General features: G+C 42.5%; 1 protein-coding gene across 3 annotated transcripts in view; it reads right to left on the minus strand.

Moving 5' to 3' along the window:
• Positions 1-2,153: 2,153 nt before the first annotated feature.
• Positions 2,154-22,287, minus strand: part of PELI2 (pellino E3 ubiquitin protein ligase family member 2) — a 183,843-nt gene continuing 163,709 nt past the window's right edge. For all 3 annotated transcript variants that reach the window (XM_059695258.1, XM_059695251.1, XM_059695263.1), the window contains 3 exons: positions 17,453-17,650; positions 14,302-14,490; positions 2,154-7,216 (listed from right to left, as the gene is read on the minus strand). In XM_059695258.1, the coding sequence (XP_059551241.1) occupies positions 6,650-7,216; positions 14,302-14,490; positions 17,453-17,650 (954 nt within the window). In that variant the 3' untranslated portion in view covers positions 2,154-6,649. The remainder of the gene's footprint in view (positions 7,217-14,301; positions 14,491-17,452; positions 17,651-22,287) is intronic.

The following is a 22,287-nucleotide window of genomic DNA, read 5'->3' on the forward strand; positions in this document are numbered from 1 at the left end:
AGAAGTGCCACGAGGCTTAATTTATTAGTTCATGTTCGTGTTACGTCCTGCAGCTCTCAGGCGGAAGGCCTGATAGAAACACAAAGCAGATGTGTATTATCTAAACATCTGCCTCATGCAATGGCTCTCCGGGAAGTGTTCATTGCTTTAGCACAAATGATTCCTCCAGAAGTGGCTGCTTTTGTCCAGGTCTTTCTTGGCCTATGAATCACTTCCCCTCCTTTCAGTACCGACTCTCCGGGCAGATTGTACTGCGGGGCTGTGCTGTCCATCTTGTCCCTGGAAAAGTCGCTGTGGATGCTGCACCTCTGGGAGTGAGCACTGCCGTTACTTACAGGTCTGCCCCTTTCCTCACCAGTCTGCCCTCTTCTCCCTCTACTCCCCAAAGCTGTTATAAGTTGGCTTTTCTTCGACCCAAGGGCTTGGTGTTTTCCAATTAGGCAGTAAAAACAAGAGAAGTCACTTAAAAGGTTATTGAAATAAAAAGGAGAAAAGGCAAAAAAAGAGGACTGGTCCAAGTTTGTTCAAACTTATTTTGATGACATCAAACTACTTGATGAATGGTTGAAGGTTATATTGAAGATGATTTTTGCTACTCTTAATGCTGTCCATAATTTTGTTAAAACTCTGGCAAGTACTTGAGAGCACACGGACATTTATTCCTACAGAAATTCCACAGTTCCAATATGTATCTGCTGCGACTTAGGTAATTTATTTCCTAAATACAAATAGATAAAGAAAATGAATAATAAATTGTCAACATATTGTTTTCAAAGGTTTTCTTCTTCCCATCTTTTCACTTGCACTTCAATTGTGAGAGTATATTTTTTCTTTGCTTACTAGTCCTCAGTGCTCTTGCTGGTGGTTATGGGAGTGTCTTAACCGTACCCAGGATGTTTAATCAGGTGTTGTGAGATGCCTTTTCTGACATACTGAATAGGACCTTTTGTGTCTGGCTTCTTTCACTTAGCATGTTTCCAAGTTCATGAATGTTGTAATACCATGTATCAGTTCATTAATTTTCATAGCCACACAATATTCTATTGTATAGATACATGACATTTTATCTACCTACTCATTAGTTGATGGACTTTTAGGTCATTTCTACTTTTTGGTAACTATACTGTTATGAACATTCATGGATAAATTTTGTGTCAACATAATTTTAATTCTTTTGGGTATACACCTCAGTGTGAAAATGCTGCCACATGGTAGCTGTATATTTTACCTTTTGTGGAACTGCCAACCTGCATGTTCCAAAGCAATTGTACAGTTTTATAATCCCACCAACAGTGTAAGGTTCTAATCTTTCGACAAATTGCCAATACTTGTTACTTTTTTATTTTAGCCATCATAGTGGCTATAAAGTGATAACTCACGGTTTGTAGTTCCCTAGTGGCTAACAATATTGAATCTTTTTATGTGCTTATTAGTCATTTGCATATTTTCTTCGGAAAAATATCCAAATGTTTTCATCATTTTTAAACTGGGCTTTTCATTATGAATTCTTCACATATTTTGGATACAACTCCCTTATCAGGCATATGATTTACAAATATCTTCTCCCATTTTGTGGATGTCTTTTTTACTTTGTGTCCCTTGATACACAAAACATTTCAATTTTGATGAACTCAAGTTTATCTTTTTTTTTCATTGGTTGTAGGTTTTGTTGTTGTATTTAAGAAATCGACTAACCCAAGGTCACAAAGATTTACTCTGTTTTCTTCTAAGAATTCTGCAGTGTTTGCCCTTTGATCAGTGTGAGTTAATTTTTGTATACTGTGTAAGGTGGGTGTCCAACTTCATGCTTTTGCATGTGGATATTTAGTTGTCCCAACTCCATTTGTAGAACACTGCTCTTTCTCCATGAATACTGTACCCTTGTGAATGGGATGCATCTTCTTACAATTATAACTATCTTCATCCATAATAACACATCTTACAATTCATGGCATGACATGAAACAATAGCCCACATAAACGTGCATTTTCTTTTGGTAGAAGTGAAAAATCCGTCTCAACAATACTAAGATTCTTTCAGTATCAACGTGATGGAAAAAATTACCATAAATACATATATTTTCTTATGGAAGACATCAGTTTAAGGCCTAAAGGCTTACACATAATCCTTATGTCATTAAACGTGAATGAAGATTTTCACAAAAGTAGCAATATAACTTTAATGGTCAGAAAGAAAATCCATTAATCCTACAAGCCAGGTTAAGATCTCTTAGAAGTTAGAGTTATTTGACAGAGATGTAATGTCACAAGAAATAGTAATATAAGCACCGATGAAGTTTTTTTTCCATAAGAAAATTAAGGGGGTTTTGAGTATCTAGATTTTAATATATCCGCACTGTGTGGAATATAAATCAATAATAAGCTTAAATACAAGAATCAAGTCTGCTTTTGTATTAGCTTCCTAGTGAATGTCCTGATGAACCCAGGATGGCCACAGAGTCTGAAGACAACCACTCAGAAACATACTGAGATCCGTTTAATAGTTTTTGAAGGTTTTTCCTGTAAAATGGCTTGTATTTCCACAGGTACAACAGTGAAGAAATAAATTTTTCAATTTGACATGAAATATAAAAGAACAGTTTTACAAATATAGCCATAAAATTTAACTGCTCATAACACTATACATGGTAAATATGACCACCCCTTAACTAGACTATTTAATACAGGGAAGCAATCTGTCATCTCCACTAAAAAACAAAACAAAACAAAAACCTCAGCTTCCCTTTCATTGAGTTTATTTTGTTTAGAAAGTGAAATAGAACTGGAAAAATATTTGCTTTTCCCTATCTTCCTCTAGGGATTGTTCATGAGGGCTAAAATTTACTTGAGAGGATATAAGTTTTATAAAAAAGAAATACAGTACAGTCTTGTTGTACTGCTTCAATCATTCTTACACTCTTTTCAAAAGATCCTAAAGTTTTCTCATTGGCCTTAGACGGGGTCATAAAGAAGCGATCACAGGGTGGCTCCATTTCCAGCACCAATGACGGACCTTCATACCTTCAGCCCATGGAGGCTGGACTGTGGGGATGTAAGGTTGACCGGCAAGGGAACGGAGCTGGACCCGGCTTAAAATCAAAGTTCCGTGGTTTGTCTATCAGAAATTCCACTGTCACAAGGCAGGATCACTCGAATATAGCTGGGTGTTAGCCAGCATTAACAATGGTGTGATCATAACCCTTTCATGCAAGTCCAGGGCACAGAATGGCTTTTAAAAACAAAAGAAGTCGATCAAAATCATAGAACGGCAGGTGACAATTCTGTGACCTGTGTCACACTTAAATCAAGACAGGGGAAACGTTTCCCTTACACTCTCAAAAGTGCCCCAACAACAATACTGAGCTCCCACATCACAGGAGTTGGAGTTTTTCTATGTAAGCAAAAATAAAGCGTTGAAGCTTTATGAAGCACTCTCCTCAACTCTCCTGATACAGTATATGGAATAACTTAAAAACTATTCCCCTAATGATACTGGAAATAAATTCTACTACAATCATGTGTATGCCAGTTCCCGGCATATTTCTGCATCCAGATTCATTAGTCTCCTTAATGGAGCCCATCGTTTTTCCAATGGCTTTCTCCTTTCTCTAAACCCTAACCCTGAAATTCTATAACCAGTTATATCACGTGGCTTCCCTGAGGCACAAAGGTACCAAACTCTATAATTAACTATCGAGGAATGATAAATATGCTCTATTTATATTAAAAGATTTTAATTCTTTGGGGCCACAGTGGGAAAAACCCAGAAAGCTTAATACTCTGCAGTGTGAACTGTAGCCCTTTTTGCAAAAAGCATAACCAAATAAGGAAAATGTTAAGAGTTGCAGCATGCATGACCCGGCAGCACCGATTATTAATAAAAAAATTCAGGACTAGAAAAATATTGTGTTGTAACCCCATTCACTCTGAATCTTTTTTTTTTTTTTGGTAGTAAACAACTGAAAAAAAAAAACACCAATGGGAATACATCACTGGGGCCAAACTTCTGGAAATCTATTCACAAGAGGCATTTCGGTCAGGCCGAGATGGGGATAATTGGTCAGTAACTTCCTATGAACGCACATAGGGGAGTGAGACTCACCCTTCAATGTGGTGGCAAGCAAAACATAAAAACAGAAGTGACCTCTGAGAGTGACCTTTTCTGAACTAGATTACTCTACTTGGGTGATTAGAGTTCTTTATTCCTACAAACTGACACTCTCAACTCCGAGAAACAAATCTCATTAGCCAAGATCATAAGAGGATCTGACTAAACGTGGCCAAGATGAATATCATTTCCTTTTCGAAGACTTGCCCCTGCACTGTGGTGTCTTAGGCAGGTGGGAGGGACCTCACGTGGAGCTGCAAGGACAAGATGTAGCTAGCGCCTTCCAAGAGTTTGAAATTTATTCCCCAAATTTCAACTTCAATTTAGCTATCTGAGTTTGCTAAAAATCAAACTTTTCAGGTTGGAAGGTAATTTTGTTTTGAGGCACATGTTGTATGCAGAACTACCAGACTCCTATATAGTTCTTGAAAATGGAAAATTATATCAGAGCACAACTTTCTGGAAAAAAAGGTTTTTTTTTGAGAGGTAAAATCCAGCCTTTCTGGATGCTAGACCATTTACCTTACATGATACTTTTAGGGTATCAAGAGTCCTCAAACCACCTTCTAGCACTATAGTAAGAAAAAGGAGTGTGTGCCTCCTTTACCATTTTGTGAAGCCCAAAGAATCACAGATGGAAAGGACACACTCTATCAGTGAAAGCTAATCACTGGAGACTCTGGCTAAATTAAGAGGCATTTGATGTATTAGTTAGGCAACTCCATTGCTTTCTTTTCTGTCTGCAGGTAGAGCACGCTGCATAGAACAGGGGAAGCGATCAGTAAGAGGACTGTGGTTGGATTCTCACATCACTTAAAACCTACCAAAAAAACCCCAAACAAATAAAACCACATCTCATCCTCCACAATAGTCTCCACTGGAAAGTAAAGCTATTTTATAACAGAGGCTGAACTTCTTATATACTAAGTCAAATTAAGCAGCAGCAATCAGGAGTAATATAGCTTACCACTTTAAGGAAAAGGACATTCAAAAATGGGTCAGAACAATTGAAAATAGGCAAAATATTTGCCAGTAGGCAAAACAAGAAAAAACCAATTCAAGTACAGATATAGTATATTAGAACCATATAAATTAGATCTATCTTTACAAAGGTTAAAAAATGTAGTACGGATGTGCAGTGGTCAATTTAAGAGGATGTTAGCTTAAATAAATACTTGTCCCATGTGGTAGGGACCCACCATCTCAGCCAGCTCTGTCCTGTAGGATTTCCATTTTGGGAGCAGTGATGCTCCTGGTACCACACAGAATGGGCACCCACGGATTATTATTCCAAGTGAGAGGGAAAAACCAGAGAGGGTTGGAGGGGCTCATCTGAAATTTTGATTTAATTATTCCTCAGTAAACACTCATTTGCTCTCTTGAAATCAGGAATTTCAAATTATCTCTGCAGATGTACCACTTGGTGTTGTGTATATCTAATGATCACATTTAAATGTAGCTTGATTTGCAAACATTTTCAAAACTTCCAGGGCTCTGTAAGCTGCGAGGGAAGGTGACAGATGGCGGAGAGGGAGGAGATAAAAACGCCCGTGTCATTGTGACGTGTTGCTCTTAGGCTCACAGAATTTTGGCTTTCTTTAGGAAGAAAAAAAAAAAAAACTTATGAAACCTCAATGAGTGGTTTTAAAAAGTAAAATCTCACTTTTAATCGCTCTTAAATCTTAAAACAATTCGGTAAGCAAATAAACTTGGTATTATAGTACCTAGGCCATGTTTACTGCTGCAATAATTACCCTCAGTGAATGGATTTTTAAAGTTGCCACATTTTAATAAACTGAACAGTTCTGGCCATGGATGATGAGTATTGGGGGCAAACTATACTAGAAATAACAAAAGGCAAAAAGTTACGGAAAGTTCTTTGTTTGAAATGCCAAGGTATTTGGTGAATGTGTGTATAAAATAAATTCCACCAAAGTTAAAAAGAAAACAGGACAACATATGAACATTCTCTCCCCCAAAAGTAAGAAAAATCAGAAAAAAGCCCCAGATTTCAAAACCACCACCTGTGCCTAAGGTCTCCTGACCATCGATGACATTTTACAGAGCCACCCTTGGGATCTGGTCCGAGTCTAGCCTGTTGTATCAAGTATTTCCAGACATCGTACGTCTTCTAGGACACCTACACCCTGCAGCACGGAACGCGGCATATTACGAGCCAACAACTTTTGAATACATTTCTTCATTTGTAAAATATGATTTAAAGTTTTATCCAAGGCTACAAAGGGAAAAAAAGACTTGTTTAAAAACCCAAGGTTGAAATAAAAGCATGGCGCTTCGGTCCAATCATTACAGAGATCATGTGGTTCACCAGGCCGATGTCAAGGACGATGCCGCTGTTTGGTGCACGCCACACACCACTGGCCTCCAACTCCTGGCGCGGCTCCTCACTACCTCCCCCTCCTCCCAGCCTCGGGCCCCTCCCTTAACAAAACAACACTATAAAAAGGTAAAATCGAGAGTTAGTGGCAAAAATCTTCACAGTAACTTGTTAATATTAAGTCGTAGATGGCTGCCAAGGGCATCAGTCGACTGGACCCTGGAAAATTAATTTGATGCAGTTCTGCTCCCCGGCCAGCTGCGTGGCGCAGAAGGGGCAGGCGGCGTGGAACGCGTGGGTGCCGTGCGGCAGCGGGATCTGAGCCCAGTACTTGGCAGACTTCTCCGAGCACACGTGTCCGCACGGGGTGAAGGCGTGTGTCGGTGGTCCCGCGTCCACGTAAAATCCGGCCTCACAGCCGAGCCACAGAGGCACGTAGGGGCCCACAGTCCTGCACATGGGGCACTCCCGCTCGTTGGCCTCCGTGTCGCTGCGGTGGCCCCAGTTGTGGTAGCCGTGCACGTGGCCGCAGCTGAGGTAGGCCCAGGGCTGCTTCTCCTCCACCACCTCCTTCCGGCTGATGCTGGGGAAGGCCAGGGTGTTGAGCCCCACGGGGCACTGCGGCCGCGCCGCGTTGATCTCCTGCCGCAGGGCCTCGATGTGCTTCTGGGTGGGCGCGTGGAAGAGGCCGTCGGCGGTCCGCCAGAGCAGGGTGGCCCCGCACAGGTCGATGAGGGAGCCGTCCTGCAGCACGTTGGTCTCACTTTCCACCTAGAGCAAGTGGACAGACAGGCCTTTAAAAAACACAATCCGGCAAATCGCCGACATTCTCTCGTTTCAAAATAAACACGCCATCTTTGAGGTAAGCACGGGGAGTCAGCTTATCGCGCTAAAGACAGGACCGGGGAGTAACTTACTCTCCCTGAGCCTCAGTTTCCTCTCTTGAACACTGGACACACTACACATGCTGGTCGCAAAGCCCTAGCCACAACCTGCGCAGCTGGAGGTGTCCAGTTACTGTGGCGGTAATTTCAGTGAGCACAAATCTCCTTAGATTTTTACTTTTCCTCCATAAGTCAACAGCACAGTGACCCTCTGATCTCATCAGGGGCTGGAGATGTCCACCCGGTCCATCCAGGGATGACCACACGTATTTCGCCTCAGCCAATCAGAGACCCTGAGGGGCCCTGCCATCATGACTGCGGTGTCCACGCGGCTCGGGTGACTCCTGGCTTCCAACAACCCACCTTTTACTCTGCACTCCTGAGGCCCGGAGCACAAGTGGTCAGTGGGAGCCTTCACTTTGGGAGGATGGCTGGGGGCTGGGCTAAGCACCGAGGTGCTCACAACACTGACAGCTGACAAGCACAGTTGGGTCAGCAGGAATCTGACCGCTGCCTCAGCCGGGGCATGTGCTCTAAGGCCCGGGGTGCAAAACCAATACAACCTCACCCCCACCCGGAAGAGCCTTGTTCCTTAGTATTGGGAGCCACACAGGCTCCAGCTAAAGGTCAGTAAGGTGTTGCAAGTGCTACGTGAGGCCACATCACAGCAGTCCCAATGGGGACTCTGTGGGGCTCTGAATCTAGGCTCTGTCACTTTCTAGCTCTGCGACCTTGAGTCCCAGTGTGTCAGTTTCCTCTTCTGTAGAATGCAGATGAGGGGATTGTGAGGGTTAAAAAGTCATTGCAAGTACAGTGCTTAGAACAATGTCTGGCATGCAGTGAGCACTGTGTAAATGTTTGCTCCAGTTACTCTGATGATGGCAAAGTCAGAAATGGTTTTTAAAGGGTTTTCCTTGAACAGAGATTTGAAAAAGATGTAGTTAGGAGTCAGCAGGTGGGAGAGGAGGCACACCAGGAGAAGGCAGAAGGCCAAATACCATGTGCATTGCGGAACAAGGGGTTCAACAAGGTTCAACAGGCAGTTGAACATGGCTGGATGGGGCACAGGGCGTTGGGGGGGCAGAACAGGAGTTCCAGGGTGGAGAGGTCTGTTGGCCTCAGTGCCCAAAGGGTGTCCCTGGGCAGTTTTAGGAAGTTATAAAACAACGATTTGCCTTTCCAAAAGGTCCCTTCCAGAAGTGGAGGCCGGACTGATGGGTGTAACTGGAAGTGGAAACAGTGGGAGCTCTCTCTCCAGGCAAAGAGCGTGGGCGCAGCTCAGCAAAGAGAGTATCGGTGGCACAGATGTTAAATGTGGAAGAACTGGACTCACAACCCTCAGCTCCGATTCACTAAGAAAGGCTTCTACGTATCTGGCTTCACTGTCTATAGAGAATGGGGCTTTCCGGGGACAGATGATCTAGAGCAGCGGTTCTCAACCTGTGGGGTCGCGACCCCTTTGGGGGTTGAACGACCCTTTCACAGGGGTGGCCTAAGACCATCGGAAAACACATATAATTACATATTGTTTTTGTGATTAATCAGTATGCTTTATGTTCCATTTGTAACAATGAAAATACATCCCGCATATCAGATATTTACATTATGATTCATAACAGTAGCAAAATTACAGTTATGAAGTAGCAATGAAAATAATTTTATGGTTGGGGGTCACCACAACATGAGGAACTGTATTAAAGGGTCGCGGCATTAGGAAGGTTGAGAACCACTGATCTAGAAGAAATGGCAGATTTGGGGGGAAAGATAGCAAGGTCAGTTTTGGGTGTGTAGTTTGGGTTGTGCAAAGTGTCTATAATGCAATGCACAGAAGGCCGGTGTGGCTGAGAAGCACATCTGGGATTTATCATCATCTAGGTGAAGCCCTGGAGTGGACGAGACTACCCACCGGGGTCCGTGGGAGAGCAGGAGGCCAAGGACAGAGCCAGGGTACCCCCCACTAAGGCTGGGGTGCAGGAAACGAACCATGTAAGGAGAAGAGAGGATGGGGAAGATCAGAAATTCTGTCATTCTCTGGCTTAAAGGACTGTGCTGGCTCTCCATTGCCATCAGGATGAAGCCCAAACTTCTAACCTTCACAATATGGCCACTCGACTTCAGCTGCTGCAGCTCGCAGTAAAACAGGGCTGCCTGTGATGAGTGCACGCAGTTCAAGTCTATGGATGCATTGAGCTGGATTGCCCTCAGGCATGCGCACCAGTGCTGAGCAGCACTCTCCATCACACCCCACCCCATGTCTATCCCTCGCTTGGGGAACTTCCACTCATCATTCAGGTCTTGCTGGGAGGTCGCTGATTCAGAATGCAGCCTGTGGCCTGCCTTCGGAACCATAGTGGCTGCCCACACAGTGGCCTGTTTTCTTCCTATCTGTACTCTCTTATGTGCTACCTCTATCTATGAACAAAATGTGTAGCTTTTCTCTAGAATACAGTGTGGGGGGTAGAATGGGGAAGATACCACTGTGCAGAGGCAAGGGTTTGGATTTTATTTTTTAAACTAGAGACCCAGTGCACGAAATTCGTGCACGGGTAGGGTCCCTAAGCCTGGCCAGCAATCAGGGCTGATTGGGGCCTTCCTTCCCCCAGTTGCCAGTGGGGTCTTCCTTTGTTCCATGCTGCCCCTTGGTGGTCAGCGCATATCATAGTAAGTGATCAAACTCCTAGTTGGTTGAACTCCCAAGGGGACAATTTGCATATTAGCTTTTTATTATATAGGATTCTACAAAAGGGGGATAAGGAGAAGGCACAAGGAATAAACAGGGTTGTGGAAGTGAGAGATAGTTAAAACCTACAGGCCCTGAAATATCAGATGGCTAAACTTAGAAAACAGAATTGAAAGCCCTATCCTCCACCTGTAGCAAGTGACAACCTTTTAAAGCCTGGTTTCCTCGTCTGTAAATAGTAACAATACTGACCTCCTAGGGCTGCTTTGAGTGATGTCTGAGAGCGAATTAACACAGAGCACTTGGTACAGCCTATGTGTAGTAACACTATGGTTATTTGTTATTTTTAATCCTTGCATCCATGAGGACGGAGGAGGTGCTTAGATAGAGGAAGGGAAAGAGAAAGAGAGAGATATACATGTGAGAGAGAACATGGATCAGCTGCCTTCCATTCATGCCCTCACCAGGGGTTGAACGCACAACCCAGATATATGCCCTGACTGGGAATTGAACCTGCAACCTTTCAGTGCACAGGATAAAGCTCAACTGACTCAGCCACTGTGGCTGGGCAACAATATGGTTATTTTTATAATTTCACCTAGAATTAGGTAAGCAAATCAACTTAACTGAATTTACCTAATTTTACAGAAAGCCAATATAGTGTAATCAATACTTGAGTCTACTATAGCAGTATTATAAATTTTACCATGTTATCATTAACTAGGTAAATGAGTAAGACACAATTCACAGTTCATTCGCCTATTTATTTACTCAGGGGTTTCAGCTCCTGAAAAAATATTTCCCCCACACTTAATTAAAGTACCAAGGGCTCATCATGTGCTGTAATAATGAGCAACTGTGGTGACTTGTTAAAAACATGCTAGTAAATTGATTCACATTAAACACTGAGTATGATGTTAATACAAAACCCTCCACCAGGAGGCAAGGCCTGCTGTCATAACAAATATTCTGGACTTTTAGCTGACCAGAATTAGTTCAATATTTCCATATTAAATTACAAATGCTATTTCAAGACACACAATTTCTATCAACTGCTACTGGTAACACGCATGGGAGCAGAGTGTCACACACTGGAATGGAAGTGCAAAGGATCAGCAGGCTTTCTTCTTGGAGAGAGACAAACTGCTCTCTAAGTTCTCAAGTGGGGATCGCAGAGGATGTCCCTTCATCCCCACAGTGTCACCCAAAAGTCCAAGACCAGACTGGCAGAAACTGGAAACCTTTACTGTTGGCTGGGTCAGTGATATACTACCAGCCAGTACAGCACAGCTTTACGTAGGTCTCAGGGTCACTTCCAGGGAAAACTAACATTAGTCTATATTAACATACTTTGGAGTTGTCTCTGGCACACTACAGCATGTAAGCTGGGTCACTACACAATTTCCAGAGTGGGCAAGACACGCATCCCGGGTATGCCCTGTGGGATAAACAAGCCCTTTTGTGGATTGCTACGAATGCTTTACATTTGCCCAGGAGGCAAATGCTCTGGTGTGACCATCTCAGATGAGAGCCAGATGTGACTCCTCACAAGATGGTACCAAGTGATGGCCAGGAGTCCAGACTCTCAAACAGGGGGAACCAAGTTTCCATCCAATCTACTGCCACCTTCTAACTCTGTGACATTGGGCAATATTTACTGTATTTTTCCATGCATAAGACGCCCCCCACTTTTCCAACCCCAAATTAAGAAATCAATATTTTAAACATTTTGCTGGTTTTCCTCTTAACGCCCTCTTCTTTTTTGGCATTTAAGGAGTTGTTCTTCCTGTTTTCTCCACTGTCTGATCACACACTCAGTGGGAGGAGGTCCAAATTGTCTCTCTGCAGCTCTATTTCCATGCTCTTTTGCATAGCTGATTACATTCAGTTTGAATTTTGCAGAGTAAGACAATCACTTACAGGTATTTATCTTTTTTTTTTCTTTTTTGACATCTTTATGGGCTCAGAATGCTCCAGTCTCTGTTGCATCTGCACACTCTCCACCTTCACCGCCACCTCCAATTACAGCACCAGCTGACGTCACTAACAATAAGGCTCATGATTGGAGGAAGCCTGTTTGACAAGGTATAGGCAGCTATGCACCTGCAAGGCTCCCTCCTTGTCTGACTTCTGTGTATAAGACGCCCCTCGATTTTCAGTCTAACAATTTTAGAAAAAGTATCTTATACACGGAAAAATACAGTGACCTCTCAACTCCACACCTTCCTCACCCATAAAAGGGGGACAATTCCACTTCCCTGACAAGGCTGCTGTGAAGATTAAATTAGGAGCTAATGATGTCTCTGAAATGTTAATGCAGTGCCTGCACCCAGCAATCTTTCATTGACTTCTCACTGTTGCTGTTAGAATGAGTAATAACTAGGATGGCCAACGCAGGTCAGTGTTGTGTAACACTATCTGGTGATCAGAGACAAAAAGTTATTTGGAAAAACTGCTGTCACATTTTCTTCCCTATTTATAATCTCTTTAAAGGCGTTTAGACAAAGTTTATTAAATTTGCTTGGCCTCTCTTAAAAAACACTTCTCATATTTACTCAGCCATGATGTTCCAAGACTGGGCTTTACCATCAAAGCAGTTGTACCTGTAGCTGAGTGATGGTATAAAAATAGAAACTTAAAAAATTCCCTAATAATAAATAGCAAGGAGAGAAAAGCCAGGTTAGTAAAACACCCTCCCCCTCGCCCCCCCTTGCCCCCCCCAATCTTCGTTTCCCAGTTTAAAAATATTTGGTTATCATCTTTCTCTCTGAAAAATGCTGGATCATTCCTCTATTTCCCTATGTTTTTTCTATGGGAATTTTGAAGAAAGCATTTATTCTCTCTTGTTCTAGCTTCTAACTAACAATTAATTGAAAGTACTGAAGTGAAATATTTATTGAGAACCTTTAGATGATTGGATGAGAAAGCTGTGATACATTTACACAATGGAATACTACCAGGCAAGAAAGGAAGGAAGGAAGGAAGGAAGGAAGGAAGGAAGGAAGGAAGGAAGGAAGGAAGGAAGGAAGGAAGGAAGGAAGGAAGGGAGGGAGGAAGGAAGGGAGGGAGGAGGAGGGAGGAGGAGGGAGGAGGAGGGAGGGGGAGGGGGAGGGGGAGGGGGAGGGGGAGGGGAAGAGGAAGAAGAAGAAGAAATTCTTACCTTTTGCAACAGCAGGGATGGACCTGGACATTATTATGCTAAGTGAAGCAAGGCATTCAGAGAGAGACAAATGCCATACGATCTCATATGTGGACTCCAGTCAACAAAATACTTAACAAACAAAACAGAAACAGAAGCACTGATACACAGAGCAGACTGACATCTGTCAGAGAAAAGAGGGTTTGGGGCGCTGGGTGATAACAGGTGAAGGGATTAAGCAAAACATATATATATATATATGTTTGGACCTCCTCCCACTGAGTGTGTGATCAGACAGTGGAGAAAACAGGAAGAACAACTCCTTAAATGCCAACTCTTTATATGTATATATATGACACATAGACATGGACAACAGTGTGGGGCTGGCTAGAGGGGAAGGTGGGTGGGGGAGGTGGAAATGGGCAAAGGGGGGATAAATGGGGACAGAAAGAGACTTGACTTTGGGTGATCAGCACACGATGCAGTGTGATGTTTTATTAAGTTTTACACTTGAAACCAATGTCACCCGAATAAATTCAATGTAAAAAACCTTATACGCTGTGCCTCATAGCTGCGGCAAGATCAGAAACCCAAAGCTTCTCCTTCAAGGTATTACAATCATTCTCCATAGAAGAAAGGATTAAAGAACCAACTGCTTTAGGGCATTTGGGGTAAGTAATAATAGTTCTTGGAAAATATTAGCATGCCAAGTCAATGCACATATGACTTATTTCAAATAAAAAGCTATAACTACGATTCTGGTGAGTTATATAGGGAATTATGTATTAATTTCTTGTTACAAACTCAAAAAAAGCTAATTATCTTTTAGTTCCAGAAGGTCTAGTAAATAATTCTGTAAATCAAAATTTTCACTAATTAGTCTTAGACTATTTAAGTTTTTTTTTTCCAAGTTAGTAAAGTTTTACACTAAAAATAAGTTTATTCTTAGTGAATTTAGTGGAATTTTGTGGTGAAGAATATAATAAATGATTATGCTTTTCAGGTTGGACGGGGCTGCAGAATTCTCAGCCTCCTGGGCCAGTGGTACCCAGCACGTGTACCTGTACAAAGCTGAATTTCGGGGAGGAAAACGACAGTCCTCGAGTTAGGTTTCTGTAGCCGGTTGCATTTTTTCATAGTGAAGTCTACTCACCAGCTTTCCCCTCTGCTGGGCGGACCTGGTTTCTCGCAAGGTGTACACATCTCCGCAGACGGAGATCTCGCGCCAGACCCCGGGCTGGGACTCCTCAGTGAAGCCCCCTCTGGGGTGCATCACCAGGACCCCGTTTGTAGTGAGCCCGTCCATGTGGCCATCGGGGTTTTTCCATTTTGCTGCCTTTTCCTGGAGAATAGAGAAAGCATGCTGAATGAAGGGATTCCAGAATCTCTTTAAAATATTGGGTAGGTGCGGAGGGGATGGAAGTGGTGAATTTTCAATTTAAAGCGAATCAGAATAAAATATCCAGTTAGCCCAACAATACGGAAGAAGTGGTAAAATGGATGAATAATTTCTCTCCAGAGACACATTATATTTATCTCAGGAGCTTAAAAACAAACAACCTGAAGCCTGGGCCTCTCCCTCACAGATTCTTTTTCACAACCCACCCTCCTCCCTCCAGGTGATTCCAGAATCTTCTGTTTATTTGTGCAGTGCTTTCATCTCATCATCTAAAGATGCGTTGTATGAACTCATTATCAGGGAAATGCACAGAGGAGGGGAAAACATTTCTATTAAACATACAAAATTTCAACAAATGTGAAGCCAACAATATGCGGCCACTATCCTATACTAATAAAAGAGAAAAATGGTAATTGGCGTACGACCGATAACTTTTTCATTGGCTAATCAGTGAGATATGCAAATTAACTGCCAACTAAGATGGCAGTTAACCGCCAAAAAAGATGGCGGCTAATTTGCATATTGCAGGCGGGATGGTACAGCGCCATCAGAGAGCGGGTTGGGGGTGTGAGTGCCAGCAGTCGGCCGAGACCTGATCCTGCCGGTAGACCCGGACGCGGGCCGGCGAGGCGGCTGCGTTGTCCGCCCGCACTCACGCCGCCAACCCGCGAGAGTGGGTAGGGGGCGTGAGTGCCAGCAGTCGCCCGGGACCCGATCCGGCTGGCAAACCCGGACGCGAGCCGGCGGGGCGGCTGCGGCAGTCGCCCGGGACCCGATCACGCGGGGCCGGTGGGGTGTCTGCAGCGTCCGCCCGCACTCACACCGCCAACCCGCGAGAGCAGGTTGGGGGCGTGACTGCCGGTGGTCGCCCGGTCCCGATCACGCGGGGCCGGCAGGGCGACTCGCCCCCAACCCGCTCTCCCGCCCAGCAGGGGACCCTCATTTCCCCCCATCACTGGTTCTGCCCCCAGCCCAGGCCTGAGGGCTCCCAGTATGTGAGAGGGGGCAGGCTGGGCTGAGGGACACTCCCCCCCCCCCACACACACCCAGTGCACGAATTTCGTGCACCGGGCCCCTAGTGTTTTCATATGAATCAGTGCAGAGGATGTGGGTGGAAGGCTCAGCAGCTTGTTGTAATGGCAGGACAGACACCTGGACACCTGTGCTGCAGGGATTTGGCTCCTCTCTCTTGAGGCGGATATTGCTCACATGACTTAGGGGAAAATCCTGAGTACAATAAGCCAGGTCTGATGATTCCAGCCCCTTGCTAACGGCTGGTTTAGGGGTGGGCATGTGGCGGACCTGGCCAGTGGGACCTGACTGAGTCTTCTGGAAGGCTGCCTGGAAAAACTTCTGGTAAAAGAGACAAGAGACAAGGGATAAACTGCCTCTGCCGCCTCTTCTTCGGCCAGAAGCTGCCGTGCGGCAGGGGTGTGTGGTAATGCAGCAGCATCTCTCACCCATGGGAAGACCTCGCCCAGAAGCTAACGTGCCCAGAGGGAGAGGGCAAGACAGAAAGACACTGGTTCCCTGGATGTCACAGAACCGCTGAACCAAGCAACCCTGCAGTTGGCCTTGCTCGGCATTTCCTGTAATGTGGGATAATACAATTTTATTATGGTTTAGGCCATTTTGAGTGTTTTTATTTTCCCTACAAAAAATATCCTGATTCAAAAAAGGAACTATATGGGCCGGCCAGTTTAGCTCAGTGGTTGAGCATCAACCTGTGAACCGGGAAGTCACGGTTTGATTCCCAGTCAGGCCATATGCCTGGTGCCCAGGTTGCAGGCTCAATCTCCAGTATGGGGCCTGTAGGAGGCAGCCAATCAATGATTCTCTCTCATCATTGATGTTTCTACCTTTCTCTCTCCCTTTCACTTCCTCTCTGAAAACTGGATATTCGCTAAAACTTTTGGATTTAATTTACATGGAACCCTATGAAGGCAGAAATTTTAATGTTTTGTTCTCTGTGATATCACATCTATAACCGAATATACAGCAAACACTCAATTTCTGAAAGAATGAATAATTGACATTTTCCTTTGAACTCTAATTATCTAGATTTGACCATTTATTTTCCCTATAAAATAAACCCCCTTAAAACTATCATAAAAGATTATGCAAAATGTTAAGAGATATACTTTAAAAATTAATTCCTATACATATTGTAATTATTATAGCAAATAAAACAAGTAATGGTGATTATTTTCAGATTTTTAATAACAGCTTTTCAAACTGGCCATCTGAAAATTAAAATCTCAAAATTTAAGTAGAGGCATCACGTAAAATACATTTTTTGGTCACAATTATATGTCATATATGATAATAATGGGTGCTTTTCTTTTTCTTTTTTTATTGATTTCAGAGAGAAAGGAAAAGACAGAGAGAGAAAGAGAAAGAGGAAGGGAAAGAGAGAAAGAGAGAGAGAGAGAGAGAGAGAGAGAGAGAGAGAGAGAGAGAGAGAGAGAGATATCAATGATGACAGAGAATCATTGATCGCTGCCTCCTACAGGCCCCACACAGGGGATCGAGCCCACAACCTGGGCATGTGCCCTGACTGGAAATCAAACCATGACCTCCTGGTTCACAGGTCAATGCTCAACCACTGAGCAACAATGGCCAGAGAGTGGGTGCTTTTCTTTTTCTTTTTTTTTTTTAAATATATATTTTATTGATTTTTACAGAGAGGAAGGGAGAGGGATAGAGAGTTAGAAACATTGATGAAAGAGAAACATCAATCAGCTGCCTCCTGCACACCCCCAACTAGGGATGTGCCCGCAACCAAGGTACATGCCCTTGACTGGAATCGAACCTGGGACCCTTCAGTCCGCAGGCCGATGCTCTATCCACTGAGCCAAACCAGCTGGGGTGCTTTTCTTGAAACAAAGTACTGAATAGTACTTACTCCAAGAAATATGTTTTTGGAAGAATCGAATCCAGCTGCGAATATCCGTGCTGTATAAGGCTCATTCCTGTCACAGACAATCCTGCAGGCAAACCTGGATATGGTGCTTTGTGTGATCTGGGCTTCGTCACTGTTCTGACCGCCGGAAACTGTGTCTGTGACGACGAAGTCGATGGGGCTCTCGGTTGATCTGCCCACCTGAGTAAATAAAAGCACTCATAGCTCACTTGAAAAATATGTCATCATATTTTGCTCAAATGGAGTGAGAGTTCAGGATCCCTTTAACATTCCTTATCTCTGCTCTGAAGGTCAGAATTTAAGGGAAAAGAAGAGCCCTAACCCAGACCTAAGATCAAAAACCCGTTACCATTCCTCAGTGTAAGGAGGATGTAAAGGGCTAGTCAAGTCAGCCGAAGTTTGGATGCAGTCAAATGAAAGATTTAAAAAGCTGGTCTTAATATTTCAATTCGGGATTTTAAAAAAATTCTCTTGGGAAAGTCTAAAAAGTTGCCAATAATATTATATTGGCTTTCTTTCCTTGGTTAAGTTTAAATGCTGCCAAAAAGCATATATTTCATTGGCCAGATCTTACAGTTCTAATAAAGCTTTTCATATTCAATAAATCCAAATAAGACAGGAATTGTTCTGTCCTGTGAACAGAAGTGTTTGTTTACAAATAAGGAAATCTCAAGACGAAATAGTAAAATGTTTATGTAATGATTTTCTATGGATCTCTACTGGAAAACGGTGATGATATATATGCCCAAGAGACTTCTTAACTTAAAATCACTTATATGTAAGTGAATAATTTCTTGCTAAACATATTAATGCTCTAACAATAGTGACTTTGATTCAGAAGCTGCCAACGGGAGGAACACAAATGTGTACATGTAAGATCCCCAAAAGGAAATTTCCCAGGAATCTTTATCTGGATCTCAAAATTCTACCTAAAATATAAGCAATGTAATACACTTTTTATCCAAATGCATAAAAGGGAAGGTATTAATATATATTGCATAATTTAGCTCTGCTTACTTCCTGGAACAATATTAAATTTCTTTTGTAAGCCTCACATATATATTCTCATGCATAGACTATCGCAAACCAACCAACAATAGATATCTCTTTTCTCCTGTATTATTATTATTTTTTTTTTACAAACCTTAATTTCTTGTCCTAATGAAATGTGCCTGGAATAAACTAAACCACTGGGCTCACGCAAATTCATCAACTTAACTAGATACATATTGCCTGAATGTATGCATTTCAGGTTTAGAAAACCTGTAACTTGTTTAAAAAATGCAACATAAAATGTAAATTAGAGGTATTACAAAATCATATCATCATACAGTTCCTCTTTCTGAAGTGGCAGACTCTCCTCTCTGCTGGATTCATTTAAAAGCTGGGCGTGTAACTCAGAAGTTCTGATTCAGACCACTCTAATATTTTTAAAGTCCCTTTTAAAGTCTATTTTCTTAGCTACTTTCAAGTATATAATCAACATTATTAGCTACTTTCAAGTATATAATCAGCATTATTAACTATAATCACCATGTGGTATATTAAATCCCCAGAACTTATTCATCTTACATCTGGAAGTTTATACTGTTTGACCAACATCTCTACCAAACCCCCTCCTCCACCCTCAGCCCCTGGAAACCACCATTCTAAACTCTGTTTCTATGATTTTTATTTTTTAAAAGATTATACATGTAAGTGATATTATATAGTTTTTGTCTTTCTCTGTCTGACTTATTTCACTTTAAAATACTTTTATTCAATTAAAGAAGTAAAAAATACTTATGCAAAATATTTCACAAATATAGGAAAGCATAAAGGAGAAAATAAAGGCTACTCCAAACTCAGAAACAAACCCATCCTGAACCTCTATTCCAATGAAGCTTAGAAAATGTGAAAAGTTCTAAAACTGCCTGGTCACCACACAAAACCAGAGTTCTCATAACAACACAGTCTCTGACCTTATTTGTCACCTCCATGCCTTTTTAAGTTGTTATAAGTTCAAAGCTAAAACCACGCTCCAGTAGAATGTCACACAACTGCTCCTTGTCTACAGCGATTAGTCTCTTCAAGAAAGGCCATTCTGATCTCATCCCAAGGTATTAAATTAATGTCTTGATGAATTAACTGAAATTGACTGTAATACATGACATTTTATTCCAGCTGGAACATACTGCTAGGATCAATTATTTCAAGTCATGATACTTATCTGACTGGTCATATAAGATTTGTTTATCAATTCGCTTCCACTTAAAACTAACCTGCAGAGCTCGAGTATGATCTTGCTAGAGGCCTGATGCACAAAATTGGTGCAAGAGTAGGTCTTCCTTCCCCCACAGCTGCCAGCACTGGCTTCCTTCCCTCTGGCACCTGGGACCCGGGCTTCCCTTGCAGCCCCAACTTCGTCCGGAAGTACATCTGGTCTAATTAGCATATTATGCTTTTATTATTAATATACTATAGAACACAAACTTCAGGGGGCTTTTGCCAGGAAAAAAATTGAGCCACTATCCTACTGAAAACTCACCCACCGTGGAAAAACTTGGTCCTGTTCTTTCTTTTGTTTATTGGATCAACTTTACATTATTTCATGTAGACAAGCCAAGATATTCATATAGTGCTGATATTCATACAGCAGCCACATGGAGAACTTTAATCCTTACTACTGATACAGACACAGCATCGTTCAGCACTTTACATTTTAATATACCTAGAAGAGTTTGGGTTTGCTTGTCAGTCGAAGTCAGTAGTACAGGAGCATCTGAAAGGGCCTCCCTCACATTTTCCAGACCAACCCTTCCCACGTCCCCTGTACCTGTAATGTTATTTGGCTTCCCTCCTAAGACAAGAATGACATATTGCTGCTGCTATTCAGGACCCATCTCTCCACGGATGCATGAGATCCCAATGTTCTCAGCCTCCTAAGGATTTTGCTCCCAATATTTGCTCCTGCCACCCCTCTCTCCTGCATCTTCAATTTCTCTCTGGAGATTGGATCATGCCAGCTATCATACACACCCTGGTGCTTCTCAAACTGTGCCTCCTTGGAGGAAAGAACAAGTTTTTTTGTTTTGTAAATTTCAACTTGCCACTGATACCTTATAAAAATACAATAAGATGAGTATTAGAAATGATCACCCATTCCGATGCTTCAGGAATACCAAACTGCTGTAACAGCTTCCAATTTCCTACTCATCTCACTCTGTGTTACCCTCGGTTCTCAAACAGCTCCCATCTTGAACAATTCGGTTCTTGACCAAGTTTTTCATAAAAAAATGTCTTGGTTGACCAAAACCTTGAGTTTTCCACCTGACAACCCTTTCCTGATACCTCAGTATGATAAAAAGCATCTCTCAGGCAACAAACAAAGGAGAGAATGCTTTTGTTGCCAGGCCCATATACAAAATATACTATTAGCACAATTAAAACATAAAGAGGCCATCAAGAGTGCTAATGTTGCTAAGGGTGTGAAAATGCTCATGAAACAACAACCACAGGCAATTGAATAGGTAGAAAAACTGCTGTTGACTGGATCAAGGAAAAGCAGTTAGCTGGTGGTAGCATTTCTGAGGCAGTGATATATGAAAAATTCGTTTAAAGCTAGTAGTGGGTAGTTTGATAAATTTAAGAAGTATTTATAAATTAAACAGTAAATTAGACATGTAGTGTATATAAGAAAGGTTAAAACTGAATCATTTGGGGGTCTGGAACAGATTAATTCAATTTTCATAATTTCTAATGGGAAAAAATGATTCGGTTTTCAAACACATCGCTTCTCAAACAGCCTTCAGGAACAAATTAAGTTCGAGAAACGAGGTGCCAGTTACTGTTAACAGACTTTTTGCTGCTCTGCCCAGGAGTTTGAGTAGCACTGTTCTTGTCTCTTGTCTTTAAAAAACACTTTCCTTTGCCTGCAGGCAACCCTCAAACTATTACCTCATTTCTGATTCATTTAACAGCAATACTTCTTGAAAAACCCCTCACTAGTTACTGCTTCCATTTCCTTAGTCATTCCCTTAACATCTCTCCTCAATCCACTGCAACTGAGCTTCTCTCCCAAGGCTCTTGCGGAAGTTTCAAGGGCTTATAGTCAGCCAGCATATGCTGACACATTTGTACCTGGCATTCAAATAATGAAACCCCTCTAGGCTAGTTGGTAAATAGCTCCCTTTCCTTCTCTTTGTTCTCTCCCTGGGTAATCTAATCAAATCCCAGCTATTAGCCGCAAAGCCCTGATCTCTCCCCGGAGCTTCAGACTAGCACACCCAGTGCACACACTTGGATGTCTAATAAGCATATCAAATGTAACCTGTTCCAAACAGGACCTAGGTCCCTCTTAGACCTAGGATTCCCTATGTCAATGATTGGCATCCAATTTGCTCAAGCTAAAAATCAATAACCAAGAATTATCCTTGATTCCTTCATCCACACCTGTTTCACCTTGTTTAAATCCTGTCCACACTATCTCCAAAACACATTTTTCCTCACCTTTGTTCCAGTTACCACCAGCTCTTACTTGGATTGCATTACCTTAGCTTCCAAACTGGTTTTCCAGTTTCACACTGGCCTCCTACAGTCTCCTCTACGGAAAGTAGCTGGAGCTATCTTTTAAAAACATAAATCAGATTATAACTCTCTCTTACTTAAAATCTTCCAACAGCTTCTTCCAAACTCCTAGAATAAAACCCAAGTTCTTTACTTGGCCTAAAGGCCCTACCTCTCCCCGCCTCTGCCTACCTTTCCAAGGTCATCTCAGGTCATTTCCCTCCTCCTTCACTCTGCTCCTACCCTGAGGCCTTGGCCTTCTGCGTGAATGC

This window comes from Myotis daubentonii, chromosome 1, assembly GCF_963259705.1.
Source record: "Myotis daubentonii chromosome 1, mMyoDau2.1, whole genome shotgun sequence".
In the NCBI taxonomy this organism is placed as follows: domain Eukaryota; kingdom Metazoa; phylum Chordata; class Mammalia; order Chiroptera; family Vespertilionidae; genus Myotis; species Myotis daubentonii.